Source organism: Syngnathus floridae, chromosome 16, assembly GCF_059516105.1.
Source record: "Syngnathus floridae isolate MCC-2025c chromosome 16, RoL_Sflo_1.0, whole genome shotgun sequence".
Lineage (NCBI taxonomy): Eukaryota > Metazoa > Chordata > Actinopteri > Syngnathiformes > Syngnathidae > Syngnathus > Syngnathus floridae.
Window position 1 is genome coordinate 10,470,001 of NC_142428.1, and position 27,877 is coordinate 10,497,877.

At 50.3% G+C, this 27,877-nt stretch overlaps 3 protein-coding genes across 13 annotated transcripts in view; all 3 read left to right on the forward strand.

Moving 5' to 3' along the window:
• npas3 (neuronal PAS domain protein 3) overlaps positions 1–7,928 on the forward strand; it is a 101,664-nt gene extending 93,736 nt beyond the window's left edge. For all 7 annotated transcript variants that reach the window (XM_088400062.1, XM_088400060.1, XM_088400063.1 and 4 more), the window contains 4 exons: positions 344–450; positions 3,324–3,471; positions 3,808–3,923; positions 4,016–7,928. In XM_088400062.1, coding sequence (XP_088256188.1) covers positions 344–450; positions 3,324–3,471; positions 3,808–3,923; positions 4,016–5,391 — 1,747 coding nt within the window. In that variant the 3' untranslated portion in view covers positions 5,392–7,928. The remainder of the gene's footprint in view (positions 1–343; positions 451–3,323; positions 3,472–3,807; positions 3,924–4,015) is intronic.
• A 316-nt stretch (positions 7,929–8,244) lies between these two features.
• mdga2a (MAM domain containing glycosylphosphatidylinositol anchor 2a) lies at positions 8,245–16,868 on the forward strand. Of its 3 annotated transcripts, XR_015863338.1 has the most exons (18): positions 8,245–8,899; positions 10,627–10,766; positions 10,945–11,119; positions 11,187–11,386; positions 11,464–11,596; positions 11,660–11,956; positions 12,234–12,563; positions 12,643–12,954; positions 13,121–13,393; positions 13,627–13,775; positions 13,857–14,034; positions 14,125–14,145; positions 14,471–14,626; positions 15,210–15,353; positions 15,424–15,548; positions 15,656–15,835; positions 15,931–16,030; positions 16,168–16,208. XR_015863338.1 is itself a non-coding variant. In XM_088400068.1 (17 exons), the coding sequence occupies exons 1-17, from the start codon at positions 8,827–8,829 to the stop codon at positions 16,254–16,256; spliced, it is 2,895 nt and encodes a 964-aa protein (XP_088256194.1). In that variant the 5' UTR covers positions 8,246–8,826; the 3' UTR covers positions 16,257–16,868. The 3 variants fall into 3 exon arrangements, 2 of the variants coding, with proteins under 2 accessions (XP_088256194.1, XP_088256195.1); XM_088400068.1 differs by lacking the exon at positions 15,656–15,835 and having other exon boundaries at positions 8,246–8,899; positions 16,168–16,868; XM_088400069.1 differs by lacking the exon at positions 15,656–15,835 and having other exon boundaries at positions 8,247–8,899; positions 11,684–11,956; positions 16,168–16,868.
• A 6,327-nt stretch (positions 16,869–23,195) lies between these two features.
• Positions 23,196–27,569, forward strand: LOC148385676 (SUN domain-containing protein 3-like). 3 transcript variants are annotated; one of them, XM_088400072.1, is made up of 10 exons: positions 23,213–23,480; positions 24,221–24,311; positions 24,418–24,483; positions 24,651–24,835; positions 25,910–25,962; positions 26,038–26,167; positions 26,451–26,593; positions 26,658–26,831; positions 26,941–27,030; positions 27,127–27,569. In XM_088400072.1, the coding sequence occupies exons 5-10, from the start codon at positions 25,933–25,935 to the stop codon at positions 27,241–27,243; spliced, it is 684 nt and encodes a 227-aa protein (XP_088256198.1). In that variant the 5' UTR covers positions 23,213–23,480; positions 24,221–24,311; positions 24,418–24,483; positions 24,651–24,835; positions 25,910–25,932; the 3' UTR covers positions 27,244–27,569. The 3 variants fall into 3 exon arrangements, with proteins under 3 accessions (XP_088256196.1, XP_088256198.1, XP_088256197.1); XM_088400070.1 differs by lacking the exon at positions 24,418–24,483 and having other exon boundaries at positions 23,196–23,480; XM_088400071.1 differs by lacking the exon at positions 24,418–24,483 and having other exon boundaries at positions 24,221–24,319.
• Positions 27,570–27,877: the final 308 nt, after the last annotated feature.

The following is a 27,877-nucleotide window of genomic DNA, read 5'->3' on the forward strand; positions in this document are numbered from 1 at the left end:
GAAAAGGGGGGAAAAACAGCCAAGGCTCAAATGGATTCTTTTTGTGGCTGCTGCGAGCGACACAATGACGAGTGCCGGCCGCTTCCATTACAGGAAGCGCAAAAGCGGTTTTGGGGGGACGAGGTGTGCTCTTATCTGAATTCATTCGAAAGTTTGGAATGTGGGGTCTTAACTTGGACTGCCCTGAGAATCCGGCCAGTCGGAAGCAGTTGAACACTTGGGAGTTGATCTGAAGACATTCAATTCATCTATTTTTATTTGTATGCGCGTGTATGTGCACACACACGCACACACACACACACTAAGCGTTGTGTATAACTTTGCTTCACGTTTACATTGTCAGGATCAGCGACTACATGGACGTGTCCGCCACCGACATTGTGGGCAAACGCTGCTACCAGCTGATCCACGCCGAGGACGTGGACGCCATCAGGCAAAGTCACCTCGACCGTGAGTAGCGCCCAAGTAGGACTTGCCCGGAAACAGGAACAATTCAAGCCACGCCAGGTTAGTTGCGATGCGGCTTTGATGGCAAGTCAACAGACTTTGAGCCCGATGTTGAACAGGGCGCCAGGAGGTAAAAAATACAATAACCTGTTCATAAAGCAAATTTGAAGCTTTGTTTCAAGCTTCACTACTGAAAAGCATCATAGTCAAAATCCTCCTCCGGACCCTCATCGTCGCCTTCCTCATCTTCCTCACCCTTCATCCTCTTCCTCATGCCCATCAAGCTCTTCTTCCTAACTTTCCTTCTTCACCTTAACATCATCACCCCCCTCATCCTCGGCCTTCCAATCTTCACCTCCCCCTTCTTCGTCCTACCTTGCTCCCCTCATCCTTGCCCACATTCCACACCCTCGTCCTTCTCATCCTCAGCAAGATCAGAACATGATTTTCAATCCATCATTCATGTTTTAAGCCCTCGTGGCTGACGAGATGCGCTTTGCAAAGATGATGAGGGACGCCACTGGAAAAGATGGTCGAAAAGGAGACGATTGGACACTATGGCACAAAAACGAAGAGAAAGAGCGAGCGGGAGAGCAAGCGTTTGACATAGAGCTCAGCGTTGAAGCCTGCAGGCAGTTTAGCTCAGATCGTCGCTGTGGACACCCACCACCTTTGATCAAGGCACACACATCAAAGGCCTGTCACACACACACACACACACACACACATACACACCTGCGCACGTAGGTAAAACGCAGCACAAAGTCACTTCAATGTCAAAGAGCAAAGTTTGTCTTTTTCTTGTACTTGACTGGCAGACTCAGTGCACACACAGCTAAGCTAAGCTACAAGCGACGTGCATGCCCCACAAGCAACCAACCCCAAAACCGTCCACGTTTGTCTTATTTCCCGCTCTTGCTTCTCTCTGATTGGCTGACTTGATGGCTTTGTTCGCCGCTATCACATTTGTGGCTCATCACAACTGCCTCCACGGCAACTGCCTCCACGGCAACTGCCTCCACGGCAACTGCCTCCACGGCAACTGCCTCCACGACAATTGCCTCCACGGCAGCTCCCCCCACGGCAACTCTCGCCCCGGTGGTCGTCCAAAAGGTTCTTTGGGTTCTAGGGCGACAGTTGGGGGAGGGGGGGAGACCTGCAACCACCCAAAAAAACAAACTTTTTTTTTTTAAATTATTATTTTATTAATAGTTGTTCTAACTCATATAAATGCACATTTTGATATAATTCATAAAAGGCACCATACATATTGCAGGCTTTAACAATTCTATGTTTGGGGCATCACAACAAACACCCTCCAGCTGACTGTCTTTGGGTTTAGCCCAGCAGAAGATCGAGCGCAGGGGTCACCAACCTTTCTTAAACCGAGAGCTACTTCCTGGGTACTGATTAAGGCAAAGGGCTACCAGTGTGACAAACACTTCTGAAATAGCCAATTTGCTCAGTTTGGCTTTCACTATGTGTTATTATTGTCATTTCCAGTTCACATGTGTGATTTTAACATGAATAGCAAAAATACAGTCAAACCTTGGTTTTTGACCACAATCCGTTCCAGAAGGTGGTTCGAGAAGCAAATCGGTCGAATTCCGAATCTATTTTTCCCATTACAAATACAGTGGAGCTTAGGTTTTCGACCACAATACGTTCCAGAAGGCTGTTCGAGAAGTGAATCGTTCGAGTTCCGAATCCTGTTTTCCCATTACAAATGATGGAATAAAAATTAATCCGTTGCAAGCCAAAAAAACCCGCCTTTTTCGCGCATTTGTTCATTTGCGTATTTTTGTCCGATCGCGCAATTGCAGCGCACCGCCGAACGCGCAACCGTAGCGCGTCGCCGACCACACAACTGCACTGCGCTGGTCGCATTATTGTGACATAGCCGTCGCTGAAATTTAGAAAATATTTTCAAAGTCCTAATGGACTTTCCAAAATTTGAGTGGACCTCAGTGTGCAGGGAGCTTAATTTGGTCCGATCGCGCAACCGCAGCGCGCCGGGCGCTCGTCGCATTGCTTTAGGAGCGTCTTTGTGTTTTAAGATGGCTTTACTGCTCCCACTTGCTTTCTTTGGAGGCATGATTAGGGGCTACTACAATCCTCAAAGTAACGAAAATACAATAACAACGGAGTCAGTCGGCATCCGGGCCGCGCGGTCGGGTTTTCTCGAGTCCTCCCGGCTCATCTCGTGAGGTTCGACCTCCGAATTTTGTTGGACAACCGAAGCAAAAAATCTCGAATTTTTTGTTCGAATTCCGATTATTTCGAGAACCGGGACGTTCGAAAATCGATGTTTGACTGTAAAATAAATAGATGCAGCTCACTGACAAGTGCCGCTATTTGAGATAATTTTAGAACAGTCCTTTGGGCGACTCATGCGGTCCTCACGGGCGACCTGGTGCCCGCGGGCACCGTGTTGGTGACCCCTGATTGAGCACGTTCGAGCACCGTGCTAGATGCATGGAGTTGGGTCCGCGAGTTTGCGTGGTGCATACGCCGCACACCACGACCACGGCCAGGGGGCTCCAGGGAAAATCTTGCCTAGGGCACCAAATTGCTCAGAGCCGCCACTGTTCTTTATCAATGGTTAGCCGTTAGTATTGGCGCCAGATCGTTCCGCCCGCAAGAAGGCTTCCCGTCCTGCCCTGGCTCCCAATCTTCCTCACCCGAATCGCGAGTGGAGGTCGTTTGACCGTGCTCTCATTCACACACTCGCAGCACCACCTAGTGGACTAAAACGCTCACCGCGCCTGGGATGACGCAAGTCAGCCACTCGGCTGCGTGGTTGCCACGTACAAAAGCTACATTTGGAAGGTGACCGAGCGAGAGTCGGTTTGTGACGTGCCCGCGTGTGTGCGCAGTTATGAACAAAGGCCAGTGCGTGACCAAGTACTACCGCTGGATCCAGAGGAGCGCCGGCTACGTTTGGATCCAGTCCAGCGCCACCATCGCCGTCAACGCCAAGAACACCGGCGACAAGAACGTCATCTGGGTGAACTACGTCCTCAGGTTTGATGTCCCGCAGGCTGCAGTCATCTTTCCTTCTTTCAGTCATACGATCACGCATTATTATTTATCATCAAAATTAAGATATTCATTAAAACATTTTCAAAAGTTAAGATTTTATTTTGATTGTATTTTTGGACACATTTTAACTTAACATTCATACACACCATTTTATTAGGAACACAGCGGTTTGAGAAAAATATCAACACAGAAATGAAATATATATCATATTTGAAATATTTGTTGAGTCATTTCTTTAGTTTTGTCTTAATACTTTTTGTTTCTTAAGATTGCCATTTTTTTCTAATTTGTCATGTGATTCCACGTTTGCATACGCAGTAATCATGAATACAAGAACACGCCCATTGACTTTGGCCAGATGCCAAACCTTCCAGAAAAGGTTTCGGATTCCTTGGAATCCTCTGACTCGGACTGCGAGTCTAAAGAAAACTCTGGTGAGTTTGGCCCATCCCAAACTTAAGGGGAGAACAGCGCATCTTGGTTTTTTTTTTTTGTTCATCTGTGGAATATTTGTTTGTCTCGCCAGACAACGAGAAGACGGCGTGCAAGCCAGGCCAATCTGAGCATGGCACGGACGTGGAGGCCAATTTGCACCGCTGCGGACGATTGCAGAGCTCGTCCGAGCAGGAAGCCAAGCGGCGGAAGGAGCCCGAGACATCTAGTGACGACGGCGACAGTCCGGACAGCGATGACAGCCCAGACAGCGACACCGCCGAGCCCGCTGACGCTGTCAGCGGGGCAGCAGCAGCCAGGATGGATGGCGTCCTGGACGGCCTTCAAATCAAAGTGGAGCATTACAGCGAGGCCGACGAGCATTTTTATCCCTCGCAGTCGTCCTCGTCGGAAGAGGAAGAGGAGAGGGACGGTGATGAGCCGGCCAGCGGCGGCCCGGAAAAGCTCCAAAGCCGTAAGCGGCGGAAATTGCATAAATGGGACCGGACGCGAGGCAGAAAGTTGCGCCTTTCATCGATGCTGGCCAGCCCAGTCCCGCTGATGGATGCCACCGCGGCGCCAGACTCCTTGCAACTTCTCGGGTCCCTGGGCGGCAGCACGTCAGCGGTCCTGAAGATCAAGACGGAAATGTCGGAGCCCATCAATTTTGACAACGACAGCAGTATCTGGAACTTTCCGCCTAACAGGGAGATTTCCCGCAACGAATCGCCGTACAGCATGACGGCCAAGCCGGCCACCCCAGGACCCCTCAAGCAGGGCGGCTCCCTCCAGGTCCCCATTCCTGACGCCGCGCTGACGCCACCCGCCACCGAGGGCGGGGCTGGGGCCAGGAAGCCCCCTTATAATGGAAGCTCCACCCCGGCCAGTTTAGTGCTGCCCTCCAGCGGCTCCTCGGCAGATCCCCTATCGCCGCCCCTCTCGGCGTCGCCGCGCGACAAGCGGCAAGACTCGCCCGCCACAACTTTGGCCACGTCCTCATCTTCGTCGTCTTCGCTGTTGTGCTCAGGTGACCTGGAAGTGCTGCAGCGCTTGCAGGCAGGGAACATGGTCCTGCCGCTTGTCCACCGTGTCACGGTGGCGCCCAGTGGCAGCACGCCGCCCCGTGTGTACACCACCGGGACCATCCGCTATGCGCCCGCTGACGTCACGCTTGCAATGGCGCCGGGGAGCCTGCTGCCCAACGCCTCTGTGAACTTTGTGGATGCCCCGGGTTTCGGCCTGGACCCCAAGACCCCCATGGAGATGCTGTACCACCACGTGCACCGTCTCAACATGTCAGCCGCTGCCGCTACAGGGCCCTTTGCAGGCTCTCCAGGGGCCACCGCAGGGACAGCGCAGGTGCCCGCAGCCGCCGCTGCCAACGTGTTCACCACAGCTGATGGAATTTTCTCCACGCTGCCGTTTCCCATCTACACGAACGGCATCCAAGCCCAGAGAAAGGACAACTAGCGGAGACTGGCCCAAACCGGCCCAGACCGGAGACCGGGTTACTGTGCTTCCGACTCTACTGTGTTGTGGAAGGAAGGAAGGAAGGAAGGAAGGAAGGAAGGAAGGAAGGAAGGAAGGAAGGAAGGAAGGAAGGAAGGACAGGCAAGAAAAGAAGTAGTGAGGATAGCAAATAGAAGGGAAAGATGGAAGGATGAACTGAATGCCAGAGCTTGTGTAGCACTTTTTAAAATCCTCACTTGCCACCATTTTGCTCCCTCGCTGATCTAGCTGAAGGTTGTTGACATCATTACTTCCTGTTGTCGCTGACAAGGCTAGAAAACAATACAAAAGTGACATGCACAGAAAAACAAGTGACTTGAAAATGTGGAACTAATTCCTGTTGCGTCACCCAGTCCCGTCTATCTTGGAGTTTCGAGGACGACACACTGGTGGCGCTACGTTATCGTCTCAGTGATACTGAGGCTATGCAGCTAGCGTTGATTTTGATTGGTTAGCAATTGTTGATGCTGACCAATTAGCATCACTGCTATAATTGGCTACATTTGGCTGATTAATAAGTATTGAAGTGAATTACTGACTAGCTTTAAGGCTAATTGGCTATTAGAATTGATGCTACTCAGTGAACAGCAACGTTAACCAGTTAGCATCGGTGCTAATCGTTCAGCATCACTAGTGTAATTGGCTTGATGTTAATCAGTTAGCATGGATGCTAATCAGCTACATTGCAGCTGTAATTGACTAATTTATGCTAATTACCTTGTGCTGAAGCTTAACAGATAATAAAGGTGATGCTGGTCAGAGAGTTTATCATTTAGCATGGATGGTAATTGGTCAGCAATGACACTAATTGGCTGACATTGGGACTAATCAGCTAGCAGTGATTCTAACGAGTTAGAATGGCTAACTTAAAAATGAATGTCTGACTGACCGCTTGCTGTTTGATATGATACGTTTGTTTTCCGCACTTCTTCTTCCGCCAACTTTGGAAAACCAACCATATGTCCAGTGGGCGTTGCCCCCACAAAAAAATGGGGAAAAAAATCTAACGAGCACTGTGAATCTACGTCATTTGTATTTTTGCTAAGATGAAAAAGATGAGCCCGCAAAAAATGTGCTCAGCGCGCAAGTGTGTTTTTTTTTTTTTTGTTCCCCTCCGTCGCCGCGTTTTTGGTGTCGCCACTTCCTGTTCCTGTGTGTGTTGCTCTGTGCCGTGTGTGCGCTGTTGCCGCCGCAGCTGTCGTCGTCGTGTCTTCTCTGTGCTCTCGTGTGAACCCCAAAACAACCCAGGGAGGTTTGGGAGATTGCTGTGCTGCAGGAAACTACAAAAAAAAAAAAAAAAAAAACGTTTGTACTTTCTTCTTTAATTGTTGGCCATCTTCTTCTCTGCTTTGCTTTCGTGTCGTCGTCTTGTTGACTAAACCGGCTGGATCTATGGTGCGGGCGGGCGACGCAAAGCATTCTGGGACTCCACAGCTCCTTTGACACAGTCCTTTTGACCCGGTCATTGCGGCTTCACGTATTCAGATATTCCGACAATGATTGTCTCCAAGACTGCATGCCGTTTGCAAAGAGCAGTTCCGTTTTGGAGCATTTTGAGCACTGAAGGCAGAGAAAAAGGAGACTTTTTGTTTAAGCGCTGGAAATGTTGTCGAGGAACAACGTGACTACTTGTGGGAAAAAAATGCTTGGGCGCATGTAGAAGGCTCAAAGTGGAGAAACGGTGTCTTGAGGAAAGCAGCCGGCGCTCTCCAAGAACTTCAACACGTGACGCGTCAAAGCAAACAAGACGGAAGAGTACGAGGCCGCCGCGTCCTGAAAGTTTGACATGTCAAAAACACAAACGAGGGAAAGCGAGCTTTGCACTCGGCCGACAAAGGATGCTCAGCATCACTTGACGGCAGGTGTGAAAGCGACGGCTCCGGTTTCACAGAATGCTTTGCGGCTCAGTGCGCGCATTGCGCACGTAACGTAGGCGTGCACAGGCACTTGTGGCAAAAAACACCTCCACCAAAATCCAGCAAAGCACTTTTTCTTAGCGTTCCCCTCCTCGGTTGCGCGTGAAAACGGCGGCTGCCGTCCCCGTCATTTAAGTGTGAACAAAATCTATGTCTGTGTTTTGGAAATTATTCTTTTTTCACGAGAAGACGGTGGTGAGGCTCTTCTCTTACTATCAATGTTAAGGGTGTTATTCAACAATTTTAAAAAATGGATGAGAAGAGTGAGGGAAAAGACTAAATAAACCACGGTACATTTGTTTAATGTTTTTGGTTTTTTTGCTTCACAGAAGAGGAGCATGAACAGGATGCTAACGCAGATGCTAACTTGGAGTGCCTGCCTTGTTTTTTCTCTTTTTGGGGGGTTCTCTGTGTTGTGTGTATATATATATTTTTTTTATCGTTTGACCATCGAAAATGCTGCAAACTGAGCGTGTGCAAACTTCATTTTTATAACGGTTCTTCTTTTCTACGTCTACTAAGTTGGCGTCACTACGACATCTGGCAGGAGACATTTTCACAATAAAAAGCTTTTCTCTTCAACTTGCCTGTTGCTTCTTTTGGGAAGCCACAAACACGACCCAAACGACTTTGAGAGAATGAATACTCCCCCTCACTCCTCTCTGGGCAATTTGCTCAAGTTACCTTTAATCACATCATTTTTTTTTACTTCTCATGAATGAAAAGCATTTGAAAAAGAAGACAGTGATTTTGTTCCTGGGGCCGAACATGGACACTTTTAGTGCCTTTTAATCGAAGTCAAATTTGTCTCCGGCAGATCCGCTGATTGAGCAGAAAAAAATCCAGGCCGCACCTCTTGAGTCTTCCCGACCGTTTTACTGTGAAAAGCCAAGCAGGAAGTATGTTGGCGGCCCACTGCGTCTGACTTGGCTTCTCGCTGACGTCTCACCGGTAAAATCCAGCACCACCAGCAGCAAACGAGCGGACCGCCGCTCCATCTTCAGGCCCACTTTGCTCGCACCTCGGCGGCCTGGCGGAGCGCGACGAGCCGCTGCCATCCCGACCGCAGGCCGCGACCGCGAGGAGGCTCTGTAGGGTGGCTCAGCACGAGTGACGTGGAGCTTCGCACCCACAGCAGGACTCGCTCAGACGCGAGAGCTTCCCAACGGCGCACGCACCCACGCACGCACACACATTGTCAGTGCAAAGGAGATCCGCCTAGCTGAGGCGCCCGAAGCGCTCCTCTTGCGTCTTCCCCCGGCCTCCTGCTGCGGGATGAGCTGGACCACCTGACCGCCCGGCCGACGGGGGGCCGCTGGCGGGACGCGTCGGCTCGGGATGTTTGCATGAGAGGCCGAATCTGGGCACGACTCTGCTCTGAGGAAGAGGAAGAAGAGGACGAGGAGAAGCAGGAGAAGGGCCGCCGAGCGGCTGCAGGAGCCTGGACCCGCGAGTTCGTCCCGGGAGGGAGGATGTGAAGATGGGCCCGCTGGTGGCGTTCGTGTGGTTCTTGAGCGGCTTCGTGCACAGCATGCACGCGCAGGGCGTCTACGGTAAGCGTGCGCGTACGCACGTGACCTTGTGACGACTGACAGCGTGGGCGTGTGGAGCAACAGGTAGACCGGCTGCGCGCGTGCACCTGTCCCCCCCCCCCCCTCTCCCTGGCGACGTCAGAGAGGGGAGCCTCGGGTCACGTGACAACGGTCGTTTTTCCCGCGGGTGGGTAAACACCTGTCAAGGTCACCTGGCACACACCGGAAGTGGAGTGACTCAGGATTGGCCATTTGAGCACTTCCGGTGTGGATTGCATGTAGTTTAGATCACAGCAGGCCCGCGTGCGTGTGTGCGGATTAGACATGAACATCTGCGCCAACGTTGATGTTCAGCGATGACGAGCTCGCTCGCAGATGGAGGCAACAAGTCATCTTCATCATCGTCATCTTCAAACTGCTAGCTAGCTGCGAATACTTGCGCTCTTGAAAGAAACGCTCATATCTCCAACCGTTTCAAATCACCCCATTGAAAGAAATTGAAATGCAATGAACACATTACAACCCCGCCCACTTTTTTTTATTAGAAATATTACAACAATTCAGGTCTATCAGCTGCTGATTTAATTGGAATTTAGCACTTTTGAAAACCCTAAAAAAGTCATCCTTTTTTGCAAAACTTTACACATTAACACAATAGAACACTAGATAAAGTGAATGACATTTTACCATCCAGCTGAAAATCAGATGATGTTTGCAGATTTTTTTTCTGAGAGTGGCCAAATGTTGCGCAACTTGCAGGCCCTGTCTCGCGGCAGGGGTCTGGCGCTCTCGGAGCTCAAATATTTCCTTGTACGTGGGAACCCTCAATATTGGCTCCGACAGGAGTCTCAATGGTAGGGTAGTGCTTCACATTGCGACACTATCGCCCTGTGATTGACAGCTCATCTGCGCTGGTTGCTGCATGGAATCGTGTGAGTGAATCTTCCATTCATCATTCGGGCCTCTGGGGGCTTCATTCCGTATGCATGAGTGTGTGCGGCTGCCAGCCAATGGGGCGATGGCGGTTATTTTTGTCCAGCCCACTGACTGATTGCGGTGTCCTTAGCCTACAAAAAGAAAGATGAGAGAAAGCGAAAGGGGCGGTCAAGTAGGTGGGGTGGAGTCGGGCATCTTATGTAACGCCGTCACGGAGGAAGGAGAACGCATGACACACTTAAAAGCAGCTGACCTCGGATTAGAGCACGCGCGCACGCACAACACTGCTGCTAATATTCTGGAACGTCAACTGAATGTGTGCGGTACTGGGAAATGCCACGCGAGGTCAAGTGCGTGCGTGCGTGCGTGCGTGCGTGCGTGCGTGCGTGCGTGCGTGCGTGCGTGCGTGCGTGCGTGTGTGCGTGTGTGTGTGTCTCTGATGACATCAGCATTCAGCCGTCAGAGGAGACCAACAGAAAAATCCCAGGCTAAAATTAGCAGAGGCAAAGTAGGACATCCTTGCCGAGCCCCTCCCCTACCCACGTTCTTTTTCTTTCACCTTCCTCCTCGTGCTCGTCTTCCTCGCGGCCCTCCATTCATTATTATCAGGTTTTGGCGCAATTCGGTCTCCAGCGCTTGAGATGGCATCCAACCATTGTCGCTAAATGCTGCGTCACCCTTTTGTCATGTCCCTGACGTCATTCCGATCGTTTTCAAGACATGAGCTTTGTGTTGCCGTAGCGACAGGCAACATTTCTAATGGTGCTTTAAAGAAGAAAAATGTGGGATGTGTGTGGGCGGGGGGTGCACAGCGCCACCTACAGTTCGCATCGTGCACTCGGGACAAGCTTGCCACGTGGAGGAGGAGCGACTCAGCGAGCGAGTCTACACCATCAAAGAAGGAGAAACTCTGGAACTTGTCTGCCTGGTCACTGGACACCCGCGACCACAGGTCAGTATGCCTCACATGGTGCCCGGATGGGGAATTGTTGTCCATTTGGGGGTGGGGGAGGCGGCCGAGAGTTGTCCTCGTGGACAAAACGTTCACATAAACGTAGCTGTTGATGACACATTTTGGAAAGGAGAAGGTTGCTCACTTGCTGCTTGCTCACTTGCCGTCTTCTGAACAGGTCCGCTGGACCAAAACTGCGGGCGGAACTTTGGAACGGCAAGACGACGCCCGAACCCTCGACGACACACTAAAGATAGAAAGAATCGACCGCAACCAGGGGGGTCGCTACTACTGCAAGGCCAACAACGGCATTGGGACCCCCGCCATCCGCTCCATACGGGTTGATGTATACTGTGAGCACGCATGCACGCATGAAAACTCCTCAAGCGGTCCCTGAAGGTCACACGTTCTGCCGTGCAGTTCTGGACCAGCCGCTGGTCACGGTGCACCAAAGCGTGGGCGACGGGGCCAAGGAGCTCTTCTACTCTGAGAGGACGGTGTTCCTGCGCTGCGTGGCCACCTCCAACCCGCCTGTGCGCTACATCTGGAGGAGAGGTCGCCAAGACCTGTCGCAGGGAGCGGACGCCGGAGTGGATATTTATGAGCCGTTTTTCACACAGGTGCACTTGCGCCGCCAGCATTCTTCCAGCGCGCTGACTGCCCAGCGCATCTCAAGCGATGTGTGCGCGCGTTTCAGGGAGAGACAAAGATCCTGAAGCTGAAGAACCTCCGTCCTCAGGACTACGCCAACTACACATGCATCGCCTCAGTCAGGAACGTGTGCGGGATCGCCGACAAGGTCGCGCATTTCAGCCTCAACAACAGAACGGGTATGCATGCCTACACTTGCACACACGCATGCCGGCAGCGCATCAGGAGGTGACAGCAGGCAGGTGGGTGTGCTTTGTGTGCGCCAGCCCCTCCCTCCGTCAAGCTGCTCCTGGATGACCCGCTGGTGGTGAACCCTGGCGAGACAGCGACGCTGGTGTGCGTGGCGTCTGGCGGCGACCCTCCTCCTGCCCTGAGGTGGCTCCGTCCTGGTAGGGAGCCGCTCCCCAAGAGGAGCCGGGCCCAGGGCGGCAAGCTCACCATCCCCTCCGTCACCGTTGACGACGGCGGCGTCTACAGCTGTCTGGCCGACAACCACGTGGGCAACGCTGCCAGGAAGTCAGCCAACATCCTAGTCAGAGGTGAGGCCATTGTTGAACCGCGGTCAGATGGAAGGGTGGCGCTATACGCGCGGGTGATGCCTGCCACTGCACACACATGTACAAAGGCACCCGTGTACGCAAACGTGTGCTCTCGTGTGGCCAAGCCCGAAATGGCGTAGGAATCATTCCGGGCAAATGCGAGACTCGGCCACTTACTGTTTGTGACTCGGCACAGTTTCCATTTGCGACTCCACCCACTTCTCGCACTCCTTCTTTGATCCGACGCGCTTCCTGTTTGTACTTGCTTCTCCGTCAGGTCTGCGTAAGGCTCGCTTCTGGATCACTCCGGACCCATACCATGACGATGACCACATTCAGATCGGGCGTGAGGTGAAGATCAGCTGCGAGGTGGAGGCCACGCCCTCCGAGGAGCTACAATTCGGCTGGCTCAAGAACGGTCGGCCGCTGCGCAGCTCCGAGCGAATGGTCATCACGCACTCAGACGTGCAAATGTTGCCGGGCGTCACCAACCTGGACATCATCGACCTCAAGTTCACCGATTTTGGAACGTACACCTGCGTGGCCTCGCTCAGGGACGGGGGAAGTCCTGAGATTAGTATCGATGTCAACATCTCATCCACGACAGGTGAGGGAGGTGAGGGGGACTCGGCGCTCGGCTCACTCAGCTCAACTTGATGAACGGAACCTTGGGTGTGCGGTCGCAGTTCCCCCAGAGTTGACGGTGCCCAGGGGGCGCTCACGCATCATCACGCAGGAAGGTGACGTGGTGGAGCTGCAGTGTTTGGTGTCAGGCAAACCCAAACCTGTCATTCTGTGGTCTCGCGTGGAGGACGGTCCTGCGGCACCTGAGGCGCCCCCGCCGGCCGAGGCAGCCACCCAGACGGAGAGCCACGACGGCGTGCTGAGGCTGGCCAACGTGACGCGGGAGATGGGCGGGACCTACCGCTGCCAGACCAGCCAGTACAACGGCTTTAACGTCAAACCTCGACATGCCCTCATACAGCTGGTGGTGCAGTGTGGGTAGCGCGCACCGACACCTGTCCCCGGCCAACATTTGCGCTTTGAAAATTTTGTTCACAAAGCCCCCCAGCCCCCTCCAGCCCTGGAGACGGGCCTCTAAAATGCCATATTGGTCGGGCTGCGTAACGCCGCGCCACTTTTGACTCCCAGTTCCTTTTGCAGTCCCACCGGCGGTGGAGCCGGTGTTGTCGGAGGTGCGTCAGGCTCTGGGTCGGGCTTTCTCTCTGACATGCCGGCTGCTGCGTGCCCACCCGGCCCGGCCGCTGCGCTATGAGTGGAAGCTGGGGTCCCGACTCCTGACTGTGGGCCAGTTTGACGAGACGCGCGACGAGACGCGCTACCAGGTGCGAGCACTCAACCGCGAAGGCTACGGAGAGTACACGTGCGACATCAGCAACGAGGCCGGAGCAGGCAGATGCACCTTCCTGGTCACGGGTTAGTCGCGGCGGCGCATGCCGATGCATGACGGGAAATTTTCTGCTCTGATTTAGCTTGCTCATCGCTCCTTCCTGTTTGTCACGTTGGAACTTAACATGTGCGAGAGCTGGGTCAGCCAGTTGTCACGCTTCTTCTTTGGAGTTGAATACTCTCCCTTTCGCACAACACCCACACACACGCTTGGTGTCAAGCTCTCTCCACTTTGAGCGGCCGCGTTGTACCTCCGCCAGGGAAGGCGTACCCTCCCGAGTTCTACTATGACACACCCGGTGCCCTGTGGCAGAACCAGCCACGCACATATGGATTCACACTGCAATGGACCCAAATGGAGCCCGCCGGTGTAGACCGCATCCTAGCCTACAGGCTGGGCATCCGCCAGGTGAGGCACAAAGGGACGCCGCTCCAAGTGCCGTGGTTGCGCGCTAAGCCGAGTGAACGCGCACGCACATGCATGTGTCAGGTGGGGCAGGGCCGCTTGTGGGAGCAGCAGATCCCCATGGAGGTCAACATCCACAAGGGCCAGCTGCTGACCCACAACCTGACGGAGCTGGTCAAGCCCGAGTCCTACCTGGTGCGCCTGACGCCCATCACGCGTTACGGCGAGGGCGACCCCACCGAGCGCGTCATCACCTACAGCGGTACTTCCCGGCGTGGCCGCCGCGCGCAGCCGAGCGCAGCCTGCACCGCACATGTGCACCCATCTAATTGGTGTCGCGTTCCCTCCGCAGCGCCTGTGAATCCACACCTCAGTGAGTACTCCATTGTAATCCCTCCAACACACGTTGGCCGTGACGTTTGCTGTATTGAAGGTTCAAAGCAGAGATTGTCTACGTGTGGTGCATGGACTCCCCTAGTGGGACACCAAAAAACTGCTTATATCAAACATGAAGAACTTTACAATGGATTGGATTTTTAAAGTATGGTTCAGCCGTATTTAACTTTAATGGAGCAGAAGTTTGCAATCAGGAATTGAAAATGTGTTTTTAGTCCCATATCCACCTAATGTTGAGAGCAGAGTATCAATATGATATCACATACCGAGCGTGCGGCCTGTGCCTGTGTGCGTGTGCGCAGGGGAGTTCCAGTGTGCTTTCGAGGACGAGGCCATGTGTCTCTTCTCTCAGGACAAAAGCGACGACTTCGACTGGACACGCCACAGCGCTGCCTCCCGCGACACCAAGTACACACCCAACACCGGACCCAGCGCCGACCGTCGTGGCTCCAAACAAGGTCACTCACTCACACACACTCCCGCTTCAAATCCACTGGCAGATGGACTAAATCTTGGGATGGTCAAAATGTGCCGAAAATTGATGCTTCAAAGCCAAACGCTTGACTTTCTTTGTCCTTCTACTCATGATTGACGTGTAGCAAAGTTCATGTTGATAATTTAAACTGAATTAGGAAAGCGCATGTTCAAAATGGATGTTTCAAAGCAAATAGCAGACGTTTTGAGGCTTTTGGGCGGCTCCACTCGCCATTGACATTTCTACCAGATTTCTAATTCTATTTCTGGGGCTGGATTTTGCCAAATTTGTAATTTCAGCAATTTCAAGAGGGTAAGACAAATGTGCATGTGTGACTCTTTGTTGTGAAGGCAGACTACTTGCGTAAACATAACAATACAAGTACTCTCAAATAATCGCTCTCAAACGTACACACACAGCGAGCTTCTCAGATCATTTCCCGTTTTGCCGCTTGCTCTTTAAATCACTTTTGCGGACCTTTGGGGATTTCATCCGCTTCCTGTCTTGACGAACAATCTCGTTTTTGTTGAGAAAAAAAGTTGAGCGGCTACGGTGGTGTCCCGCAGGGTACTACGTTTACATCGAGACGTCCCGACCGAGAACAGAGGGCGACAAGGCCCGCCTCCTGTCGCCCTCCTTCAACTCGGGCTCCAAAAGTGGCGCCACCTACTGCCTGGCCTTCCACTACCACATGTACGGCAAGCACATCGGTGAGTGAGCGTGGTGTCGCTCGGCGTGTCATCGCCCCGAGCTCACCTCAACTTCCCCTGTTGAACGTAGGCTCGCTGAGCGTCTCCCTGCGGCAGAAAGGGGTGTCGGAGATGCCGGTGTGGAGTCTGAGGGGTAACCAAGGCGACCGATGGCGCCGCGCGGCCATCGACATTCACCCCGACGCCGATTTCCAGGTATTCAATAATAGTCAAAGTTGAGTAGTAGTCATTCAATAATAGTAATCTGTTGTCACTTAAAAAGGTAATTGATCCAACTAAAGCGTTCAACATTTGATGTACAGGCACTCCATAAAGTTTGGCCACATGCTAAAAAAACAACAACGCATTCTTCGATATGTTCTGCTCTCGACAAGCCATCTTCAGTCTGAGGAGGAAGAGTAGAAGCAAAAGAGATGGCAAAATTCAAATCGTGCCAAATCGATTTGTCCGCGCTTTATGGACACCAGTAGAAGTTGCTTTTGGTACACCACATTTGTGTGTTATTTATACGTTGAACCAAATCGTCATTGATATCACAACGCGGTTTCAATTCTTTTGAATGGTTGAATTATTTCAGGTGGTGCTGGAAGGGGTGCGTGGCTCCGGAATTGAGGGCGACATTGCCGTCGACGACATCACCATCCAGGAAGGCCCATGCCAAGACCCGCCATCCAACAGTAAGCGAGAGCGCCGCCCGCTGATTCCGTGGGGTTGAGCAGACCGACTTCACTGTGCTTTGTTTGAACTGTGAACATATAGTACTTGTGACGATGCCAATGAGATCCCACTCTCTTGCTCTCTCCTCCTCTTTCAGACCTGATCTCGCTGGCCCTGCCCTGCCGTCCTGGCGACTGGCTGCCGCACGTCATCCTAAACTTGATCCTACTTGGCCGACAGAGGTGACATCGCCACCACGTTTAGCCCCGCCTACACGCTGGCCCCTGCATTCTGAACATTGATGGCTCTTAGCTTAGCATTCTTTTCCAGTTATTACTGTGACCCCGCTGACCCCTGGACCCAGAAACACACTAACACACGCACACACGCACACAACACACACACACACACACGAGAACACACTCTTGAGAACATACGCACACACCTAATTTTGGGGGTTGGGTGCATTTTTGTTGCTTCGGGGTACATCCGCCATGACACTCAAGTGCCTTGAGACCAAGCGGGATTTTGCCGGCCTCACGGCAACCTGAGGAGCGGGAACGGCGGAAAAGGGACGGTTGCAAATACGAGACTTGGTTGACGCCTCGCTGTCGCCATAAAGTCCTCAGTGTGGAATTTATTTTTCAAACAAGCACAACAAAGACAAAAGCTTGAAACTTTTCTCCCCCTTATCAGCCCTGCCAGGGGCAAAGAAACATTGACTTGCTTTCTGGGCACGAAATTGCAAAGCGATGATGATATTGGTGAGGACCGCTCGCTTTTGGCGACTTTTTCCTTCCTTCAGCATGGTTGACAAAGTGTTGGACTGGAGACAATAAAAGTGATTTTTGTCAAGTTGAGGCAATGTCATCCCTTTGGGACACCTTTCGAAAAGCCTTCACCAACAACAAATCTCAAATGGCGGGGCGCCACTTGCATGAGGGTGTCTCATGCATCTCTCATTTAGCAACTCTAGAGAGAAGCAACAGCTCTCAACTTTGACTTCAATGTCGACATTTCTAGAATATTTTTAATGAACACTAATTGCTGCCACACCAGAAAAAAAAACGATTAGATGAAATGGAGGCTGCGTTTTGTTTTGCAGAATGAAGCGAGAAGCCCTGGCTGGCTCAATTTGGGGTGGGCCGAAATGTTTGACTCTGCCCACACGGATTATAATCGCCATTTTCCTCAACTATTCTTTAAGGTATTTCTTTGCCGGTTTTAATGATGCACCATCCTATGACGTCATGCTTACGTTTCAAACACTTTAAAACATCAAACATTTAGAACTTTTACCCCTCAGTCAGTTGGGATAAGCTAACTGAACGGTTTAATGGAAGTGGTTGAAATGGCCATTTTGACGTTCATTCTGGGTGAATAGAGGGTTGTTGAGCCACTCGAGCCAGCTCGCTCAACGCGTTCGGGTATCCTGAAAATGGGGGAGCAGACGTTGATTCTGAGCATCTCGTTCTCCACATAGAAATGAGTGGGATGGGTGCAGTACCACATGTACCCAGCAGAAAGCGTATGCTTGGTCATAGTTATTATCCTAGAGCAGGGTTCACCAACCTTTCTTAAACGGAGAGCTACTTCCTGGGTACTGATTAAAGCAAAGGGCTACCAGTTTGACACATACTTCTGAAATAGTCAATTTGCTCAATTTGGCTTTCACTATGTGTTATTATTGTCATTTCCAGTTCACATGTAAGTGTGATTTTAACAAGAATAGCAAAAATACAGTCAAACCTTGGTTTTTGACCACAATCCGTTCCAGAAGGCGGTTCGAGAAGCAAATCGGTCGAATTCCGAATCTATTTTTACAAATAATGGGAAAAAATATAATCCGTTTCAAGACAAAAAAACCCGCCTTTCTTAAGCATTTTTTCATTTGCGCATATTTGTCCGATCGCGCAACATCAGCGCACCGCCGAACGCGTAAACCGTAGCGCGTCGCCCACCGCGCCGGTCGCATTATTGTGACAGAGCCGTCGCTGAAATTTAGAAAATATTTCTAAAGTCCTGAGGTACTTTCCAAAATTTAAGTGGACCTAAGTGCGCAGGGAGCTTAATTTTGTCCGATCGCGCAACAGCAGCGCACCGCCGAACACGCAACCGTAGCGCGTCGCCGACCGCGCAACTGCACCGTGCTGGTCGCATTATTGTGACAGAGCGGTCGCTAAAATTTAGAAAATATTTTTAAAGTCCTGATGTACTTTAAAAAATCTAAGTGGACCTCAGTGCGCAGGGAGCTTAATTTGGTCCGATCGCTTAACCGCAGCGCACCGCCGAACGCGCAACGTCGCCCACCCCGCAACTACACCGCGCTGGGCGCGTTACTGTGACAGAGCCGTCGCTAAAATTTGGAAAATATTTTAAAAGTTTTGATGTACTTTCCAAAATTTAAGTGGACCTCAGTGCGCAGGAATCTTAATTTTGTCCGATCACGCAACCGCAGCGCGCCGGGCGCTCACTGTCACATTGCTTTAAGAGCGTCTTTGTGTTTCAGAATTTCTTTACTGCTCCCACTTGCTGTCTTTGGAGTCATGATTAGGGGTTAATACAATCCTCAAAGTAACGAAAATACAATAACAACGGAGTCAGTCGGCATCCGGGCCGCGCGGTCGGGTTTTCTCGGGTCCTCCCGGCTCATCTCGCGAGGTTCGACCTCCGAATTTTGTTCTACAACCGAAGCAAAAAAATCTCGAATTATTTCGAGAACAGGGACGTTCAAAAACCGAGGTTTGACTGCAAAATAAATAGATGCAGCTCAGTGACAAGTGCCGCTATTTGAGCTAATTTTAGAACAGTCCTGCGGGCGACTCGTGCGGTCCTCACGGGCGACCTGGTGCCCGCGGGCAACGTGTTGGTGACCCCTGTCCTAGAGTCTAGGGGTGGGCAAACTTTGACTTGCGGGCCAAACTGGGTTCTAAATTTGGACCGGAGGGCCAAACCAGGAGCAGATGGATGTAGTGTTTGTGTGAAGCAGGGTTGTGGACTCGGACTCGGTCGGACTCGGTCATTTTTGCCGGACTCAGACTCGGGGACTCGGACAATAAAAAAAAAATACGTTCAATTTTATTTTCATCATGCTGCTGAGAATGCGCGTAGGAATACTGTCCACAGCCCTGCTTACGATCAATGCAGCCACGTTGAGTTGCACTTAGGCTAATGTTTACATTATGTACCAATGTCAAGGATGATTATGTCACCCATCTTATATCATTATTTTGATTTTGATCTAAATTAGCCTTGAATAAAGACTAAGCAGTCACATGAATTAACAGAAAAAATGGACAGCCGGACTCGGACACGGACTCGGACTCGGTGGTCAAGAGGCCGGACTCGGACTCGGTGCAAAAATCCGACCGAGTCCACAGCCCTGGTGTGAAGTAATATAAACGACCTGTAAAGGTCATTGCATAAAAGGTTTTGGCCTTTAGTAGGTAGTGAAGCATGGATATTCAAAAAACCTTTTTGAAAACAAATGCATTTATTAACAGCATTAAAAAAAAGAAAATCCACCAAAAAACTGCTATCAGTTGTTAGAGTTGTGCTCACTAACTTATTTTGCAAGAACCACACGGGAGACAAGCAAGTCCTTTTAGACACCTGCAGGTGGAGAGTCCATTCGTTGCTGTGCATACAGCGATGATTGAAATGAAGTCTGACTCTCCCTCCTGCAAGAGCATATTTATTAAGAAAAACAGAGTGGGGGGAAGAGTGGACTGGATAGAGAAAGCCCTTGTCCTCTAGTCAAAACATATCAGGGGGTGTTTTACGACGTTGTGTAGGATGGGACAAGCTAGGTTATTTATTACCGGTTACATTCCACTATAAGCATAAAACTAATCTAACCAGGTTATTTATTACAGGTTGCATTCCAACTTAATCATACGATAAGGATAATCTGGAAAACCCTGACATCAGTGATTCTCATAAAATACAACACTGTTATTATGAATAACAGTCTCCGTCACTTCAGTGCCTGCAGGTCAGATTAATGAAAGATGTTTATCTTATGAGATCACATCAAACGGCAAACATTCCGACCAAACATATCATCTTGAAGAATCGGTGAAAGCATACAATCAAAACGGCAACACGGTGAGGGGTATCTGAAAATCAGAGCAGAGTTTTAACTCACAAACACCTGGTAACAGAGGTGAGGAAACGGGAAACACTTCTTTAAAGTAAGCCTTAAGAACAGGTTAAGATTAGTCGCAAACAGGTGGTACATCAATGTCCTTGAGCATCCTGCATTGTTTGAAAATGAGAATGGTCGCTAGTTTCAATCCCTGCTATTTGTACAAATCATATTCAAAATGCATTTTTTTACAACAAACTTGAGAGCCTCCCCTTCATTTTCAGTGGGAACAGTGTTGTTGGTCTCCCTTTTTTTGCTAGTGCGTCATAGTCTGGAGTAAAATTTGTTGTGGCAATTCTTAGGAGATATCCGAGGTGTTGGTCCGTTTACCTAGATCTGTGACGGGTTGATGTTGATGTTCATGTGGCTGAACGTCACGTCGCATACGTCGAGCCAAATTGTCCACTCTTTTTTAAACACTCGGCAATCAGTGTCCACCTTACTTTTCCTTGGGCGACTCATTTTAATGGAAGAATTCCAGGGGAAGGTTTGTGGATGGCTTTAGTGTAAAACTGTATCTGAAAGCTCAGCGCGCGAATTACAAGAATGCTGTTGTCACAGCCCACGCTCTAAATTCGGCACTGATACAAATAGAGCGCGAGTGCAGCGTGTCCGTACTACTGAGTACGTACACGCACTTGTGAGTGTGCACCGAGCTTTCTGACACGGCTTCCGGTAGTAAATGCGCAGGCGAGTGGTTCCCCATCTACTGGGTAAACGCAGTCATTGCAGGCAAAATGACCCAAAAAAATGTTTAATAATACAATTTGTTCAGGGTTGGCAGGCCGGATTAAACGGTCCCGTGGGCCGGATGTGGCCCGCAGGCCGTAGTTTGCCCATTTCTAGGTTAGTAACTAACATCCGGCCCACGGGGCCGTTTAATCCGGCCCGCCACACCTGAATAAATTGTATTATTAAACTTTTTTTTTTGGGTCATTTGCCCTGCGATTACTTTGTTTCCCCAAAAGAAAGGGAAGCGCCCGCCCGCGCATTTACTCCTGGAAGCCGTGTCAGAAAGCTCGATGCACACTCACAAGTGCGTGTGCGTACTAAGTAGTACGGACCCGGCGCACTCCGCGTTCTATTGCCATCGGTGCTGAATTTCGAGCGTGGGCTGTGACGTCAGCATTCTCGTTATTCGCGCGCTGAGCTTTCAGATACAGTTTTACACTAAAGCCACCCACAAACCTTCCCCTGGAATCCTTCCATTAAAATGAGTCGCCCAAGGAAAAGTAAGGTGGACACTGAGTGCCGAGTGTTTAGAAAAAAGTGTGGACAATTTGGCTAAACCTACGTGTGTGAGAAGCCGTTCAGCCACATGAACGTCAACAAAGCCCGTCACAGATCTAGGTTAACGGACTTGACACCTCGGCTCTATCCTAAGAATTACCACAACAAATTTTACTCCAGACCATGATGCACTTGCAAAAAAAGGAGACCAACAATACTATTGATTTTTATATCACTTTATTTAGATGTATCCTTTCACTGATTCTTCAAGATGATGTATTTGGTCAGAATGTTTGCCGTTTGATGTGATTTCGCCTCATTAGATAAACATATTTCATAAATCTAACCTGCAGGCGCTGAAGTGATGGAAACTATTATTCATAATAGCAGTGTCGTATATAATGAGAATCGCTGATAGTAATTTTTTGGTGAAATATTTTTTTAATGCTGTTAATAAATGCATTTGTTTTCAAAAAGCTTTTTTTGAACATCCATGCTTTACTACCTACTAAAAGTACAAACCTTGTATGCAATGACCTTTACATGTCATTTCTATTACTTCACACAAACACTACATCCATCTGCTCCTGGTTCGGTTCCCCCATCTAAATTTAGAACCAAATCCGGCCCACCAGTCAAAAGGTTTGCCCACCCCTAGACTCTAGGATAATAACTATGACCAAGCAAGGGAGGGGTGAGGCAACCAAGCCGGTCCTGGTGTTTAATAGCACCCAACACCCGGGACCCTCCTTTTGTGTCGGGGAATCAAGGCCCGCCGTGTCACAGTTTGTTTGTTTGTTTATGTGTCAAGTACAGGGAGGCGGACCCATGCACTTTCATCTCACTGTGCCCTAATACAACTAACCGTTAGTATTTAGATTTCAGTCAGTCAACAGCTGATAATTTTCCACGGTAAATAGTGTTCAAATAAAAATTAGAGCCGCCAAGGATATACTTGGAAAGATATATTTTTAAATGCACTGATTTTTTTAAAAAAACTCAAAATGTTCCTTCTGTTAGGCTACAGATTTTAGTTATTGATCTGACTCCAAATTGCGATCAACACTTAACGCATGAGTTGCTATGTCCCAATCCACACATTGGCGCACCTAACAATTTTGCGAGTTCGTTCTGTCAAAGAGAAGACCAGTAGATCAATCAGACCAAATATACCAATTGTTTATTCCTGACAAAGCGCACTAATACAGGCCTGGGTCCCGGGTCCCTCACACTAAAACTCGTGCGTTTTTGTGACCACCAAAAGACGACACATTCTTCCGGGTTGCCCAGTTTTGAAGAAACACAATATGAATATTAAAGCATGCAAAACATTGTGTGATGATTGGTCGATGGCCATCTCCTCCCCGTCTAGGTGTTATTGCTGAGGTCAGGCGGTTGGGTTTTCCCCGCGAAGCCCGACCACCTGGACGTGATGTTCTCGTTTCTCACCGACCTTGAGGTGTTATCGTCCGGTACTCCCTGTCTGAGCCTATTCCACAACACTTCGAGGAAAACAAGTTCATGCAGTTTGCCTCCACATTCTTTGCCACCCACCAATCCACACGAGCACTCCAATACTAGATATTATATTAATATGATTATAAGTTTAACACAACCTTAAAAAATATATTTGCAAACTGCCGAAAGCATATTTTCCTTTACTTCTTTTGCAAAAGCCAAAACTTGTTTTGCCTTTGACATGCAAAGTATTTTTGTGTTACTTTTCGAAGTTTACACCAGCCTACTGCTCCTCGCCTGCACGTGCACTCTTTTGCGCGCCTTGAGCCAAAGTGCGACGTCACGTTTCACAGGGCCGTCAGCTGGCGGTGACGCGCCATGACGTCAACGACGCGCGGTAGGTGAGGTGGCGACTGCTGAGGCGGCGGCGGCGGCCTTTGTAGCGCGCCCGCGCTACGACGAAGAGCTTCTCCCAGGTGACCGGTACAAAATGGCAGCCCCTCCCGATTAGACGCCCAAGGCAGTAAATTGGCAAAACTCACGAGTCACGTTACGCACGCCACGGGAATCTAACAACACATCAATCGACTCACATGACACCGAGAAGAAGACGGTGGGAATCAACAAGTGCAAATGTGAGTAGAAAGTCCAAACTCAGTTCCCGAAAAAGACAACTGGAAAGGTTGGATTTACTGGCTGCGGGAAGGGGCGGGTCTATGGCTGACGTCACGCCTGCGGTTTGCAATGAACTCAATACACCAATTGACCAATTTGTGGCAAAGTAGTTGAGGATTTGCTCCATATGTCTGACCAGTGCGCTCAGCTTGGTTGTCCATGTGCACTTGCAGCCAACTTAAACGTTGGCATTCTTCAATATGTCTTTGAAACCTCTTCATGGTCCCGGGCCATCTCATTCTGCAGCTTGTAGCATGGCGGTATGCGAGTAACATTTCAAAGCTTGAGACAAGCATTATCAGACCTTGTCAATGCAAGTCAGCATCATTTTCCTGCATGTGACAAATATTCCGAAAGTTGACTCTTGAAAAGTGATAAAAATACGCCAGTTGGTGCCCACTGTCGAGATTTGCGCCACAACCTTTTCTACTTAGTTGGGAACTTCCTTAACTTTCAAAACAAAATAGACATTGGCTGCACGCCTCCATTCCAATTGGGTTTGATCAACATGAAATGATTTTATTCATATTCACGTCGACGAAACATGATTTGAATGTGCACAATCGACGTCCTTGCTTCGTCTAGCCAACAGATTCTTTTTTTTTCACTGAAGAAAAACACCAAAATAAGCATCAATAGTGGTCGCTGCCTCTTCCTCCTTCCCAAATCTAACGCCCCCCCCCCAAATTGTGTCCGGCAGCCATGATAAGAAAAAGTTCTCGCCTGGAGTTATCGGGCTATTACAACAGCGACGGTCAGCCCGTCATCTCGTACAAGGAGACGCCATACAGGTAAGCAGGTGTGTTCATGATGGCGCACTTACACACACGCAGAACGCGGCGAGTTGAGTGCTCAGTGACCACTTGTTTCTACATCAACGAATGTGGCAATGTGGAGCCAAGACAAGAGCGAGAAGTCGTTTGATGCCCTTCCTGCCTGATGCAACTGTCTGCATTTACCCAGGTCACGTCAAACATTTGAAATTCCAAAGTAAAGAATTGCATGAATTATTTTTGGAGAGTCTGGCCAGTGACTCACCTGCATTAGGTTGTGGCGCCACATCCAACATGGCAGACGTTGGTGTGCATCTGATATCCACGCCGCTGCTCGCTCGCCCGCCCCCTTTACAGGAAGCTGTGGACACGGAGCCGCGCTCAGCAGCGCCCACGCAGGGTCGCCACGGACAACGCCAAGGAAGCCACCCCGCTGCCTGACTCTCTTGTTGAAGACGTCAGACCGGTACGCAGAGGAAAAGGACTGCTACGCTTGGCACGGAATTACCTTATCCCCATCTTCATCCCTGCACTCTGGATCTGTGAGTATGCGCAGTAGTTTCTGAGAGAAAGTTGTAGTTCTGATTCCAAGTCTTGGCTCGGGTCAAGGTTCTCGTCAACTAAGAAGAGGGGCATCTACAAATTGCAAGTTGTGTTGTATTCGGCCCAGAGAAGTTTTTAGTCATGAGACAGTCATGAGATGTCAGAAGGTTCTAGTGGGTGGTGGGAGTAATTCAGGGGAAGATTGGCATTTTAGTCCCCAGCGACATTCGTAGCCCAGGGAGAAAGTTCCAGCCGTGAGAGAAGATCATCGTCTAAGTGGTGGTTTGAGTCTCTTCTCGTAGTCTGCTGCTAATGTTCCAGTCATGATACGCTTGTCACTCCAAGGTAAGGTGGAGGCTTGAGTCAGGAGAGAAGATTTGAGTAGTCTGAAAAGAAGCACCTTGTCACGGAGGGAAGCACGGCTCGTGTCATGAGAAAGGGCTTTAGTCCAGACCTAAGCTAATGACGAGGTAAAAGGTCTTGTCCAGAGAACATTGCAGTCCAAGCAAAATGTTCTCGTTCAGCATAAAGGTGATAGCCCAAAGCCAAGGTTCTCACAAGATACAGTTCCCGTCAAAACAGACGGCCGTAGTCCCCAGAAATAGTTGCTGTCAAGGGAGCAGGAGGGAGAGTTATGTTACCAGGAGAAAACTGGGCTCCTGGCAAATTTGTACCGTAGTCCAATGTGAAGCATGTAGTCCAGGGCAAAACTTGTGGTCCAGAGATGTGAAGTTGATAGACCTGCAAGAAGGTCCAAGTTAGTAGATGTGCCAGTCACCGCTCTGGGTTGTACAAAGTTCTCGCCTTAAGAGAAGGTTCTTGTCCAAAGAGAAGTTTGGAGTCCTGAAAGAAGCCTGTTCCCAAGTGCACTTTCTACTCCCAACAGAAGTTTCAATGTTCTGGAAGACGGTAGTGGTCCCTGAGAGCAAGTTCCAGACTCAAGTGTAATGTGGGAATGTTCTGGAAGACGATAGTGGTCGCTGAGAGCAAGTTCCAGTCCCAAGTGTATGATGGAAAGGTTCTGGTCCTACCATTCAAGATGGTCTCACGCGTCTTTCACTTCCTGTTTCCAGTGTGCGAGCCCTTGGTCCGTCAGATGGCGGGCGGCCCCGCTCCCTCCAATGCGGTACGAGAGCTTTCTTCCACGCTAAGCTCTCTCATCAGCGACCTCTCTAACGACGCTGTGGTGTCGTCCTCCCAGATGGCCGGACGTGGCAACGAGCTCTTGGAGGAGGTTTACACAGCGTACAACGAGCTCAAAGAGCTTCTGCACATACGCAAAGAGGACCCGTCATGGACCTCCATTCCCAACTACGCGCTCCAGTCGGCGGGTGAGTGTGCACATATCTCTGTGCAACCCCTTAGCATCATCATGATCTCAAGGAGCATCTTGCCATCTGAACGCATGAAGGCGCCCACCTACAAATGAAGCTCTGGGAAAAATGTACCAAATATGACAGTCGTGTCAGTGACGGGTAACAATTCAACGCCATAAACATGGGTGACAAACGTGTGGCAAGTCTATGTGTGACAACCATGACGCATGGCCAAGGGGCACCGAGCTGCTTACGGCAATGGGTGAAGCCAGCGAGGCGTCTTTTGCTTTGTTGTCAGGTGCCCGGGTGCTGTGCAGCGCCTCGTCGCTGCCGTACATGGCGAAAGCGTTCTGCGTGCCCTTCCTGGGCCTGGTGCGCGTGCCCTTCCTGGGCTGGAGGGGAAATGTCCCCTATGTCTCCCGGCCACGAGTGGTCATTGAGGTAAGGTACCGTGGCAAACGGCGACAAACGGCGCGGCCTTGACACAGTGCTGTTTGTCTCTTAGGGCAAGTCAGAGCTGAATCCGGGCGACTGCTGGGCCTTCGCCGGCCAGCAAGGCAACCTCACGGTGGCCCTCTCGCACCCGGTGCTGGTCACTAGCGTCACCCTCGGACACATCACCAGAAGCATCTCGCCCACCGGCGACATCCCGCACGCGCCCAAGGAATTCTTAGTCTATGTGAGTAGTGCGCTACGTCCATTTGCTTGCTCACCAACTTACCAACAGACAGTGGACCGGTCGCCAGTCCGTGTTGAAGCGCACCGTCTGACGGCAATTGTCCCTGTAGGGTTTGGTGTCTTTAGAGTCAGCGGCCGTGGAACTGGGAAGATTCAAGTATGAGCGGATTGGGCCCGTGTTCCAAAATTTCCAAATATCGGTAAGTAACGCCACCAATATAGCATGCAAAAAATAGGCGAAAGTGTAAAAAGCTTGTGAGAAGGTGCATTTGCAATGTGTGGCTGTGCTGGTGCAGCAGCCCAAAGGCGCCGGTGTGAGCACGCACGTGACGCTGAGCGTGCACAGCAACTGGGGCGACCCCACCTACACGTGCCTCTACAGCTTCAGGGTGCACGGAGCTCTGGCGTCCTGAGGCGGGTGGGTGAGTCCCACCATCGATACGCAACACAGCTGCGGACGCACCGCGGCGCCAAATGGGGGAGCGCTCGCCGCAAGCGGACATGACCTCGGCCCTGGTGGGGGCGGCCTTTCAGCCATGGCCGGGTTTGTTTCAGCTCAGCAGCAAGGCTGCAGTTTCCATACAGCATGTGCAATACTGTGTATTTCTACTTCACTAGTTCTCACGCATACATGATTCAATGTGTTTTTCAATCTCAAGTCACAAAGTGCGATTGCTCGTTTGCTCATCATGAGTTGTAATCATATTTGATGGAAAATGAAGACGGTTCGTGACTTTAAGTGGCGTGATTCTTTTCTAATCGTGCACCGGTCAATGGCATCGGTGGCTAAGCATAGGAAGTTATGCTTGCCGCCAAAACTTCTCCGGGCCCTTTCCTTGCCCATAAAAAAATAATCGACGTCCTGTTCACTTTCGGGCCTTGGGTTCTAAACATTGTTTAGCATTTCTACAGAACCCAACAACGGCAAAAGGGACAAAGCACATTTCACTCACTGCAGTCTTTGTGAGTTGCAAGACTTTTTTTTCCCCCCCAATAAATGCCTCCTTTTCTCCTTTTACGCTTTCATGTGAAGAAGCATTTCAGGTT

What these genes read in the sequence shown, in the direction of transcription:
- mdga2a (XM_088400068.1), top strand. Translation starts at nt 8,827, where the DNA reads ATGGGCCCGCTGGTGGCGTTCGTGTGGTTCTTGAGCGGCTTCGTGCAC. An exon ending in CTGGACACCCGCGACCACAG is followed by an intron (nt 10,767 to 10,944) that starts GTCAGTATGCCT and finishes TCTTCTGAACAG; the next exon opens with GTCCGCTGGACCAAAACTGC. An exon ending in ATGCACCTTCCTGGTCACGG is followed by an intron (nt 13,394 to 13,626) that starts GTTAGTCGCGGC and finishes TACCTCCGCCAG; the next exon opens with GGAAGGCGTACCCTCCCGAG.
- LOC148385676 (XM_088400070.1), top strand. Translation starts at nt 24,223, where the DNA reads ATGATAAGAAAAAGTTCTCGCCTGGAGTTATCGGGCTATTACAACAGC. An exon ending in CATCCCTGCACTCTGGATCT is followed by an intron (nt 24,836 to 25,909) that starts GTGAGTATGCGC and finishes TCCTGTTTCCAG; the next exon opens with TGTGCGAGCCCTTGGTCCGT. An exon ending in CCAAGGAATTCTTAGTCTAT is followed by an intron (nt 26,832 to 26,940) that starts GTGAGTAGTGCG and finishes TTGTCCCTGTAG; the next exon opens with GGTTTGGTGTCTTTAGAGTC.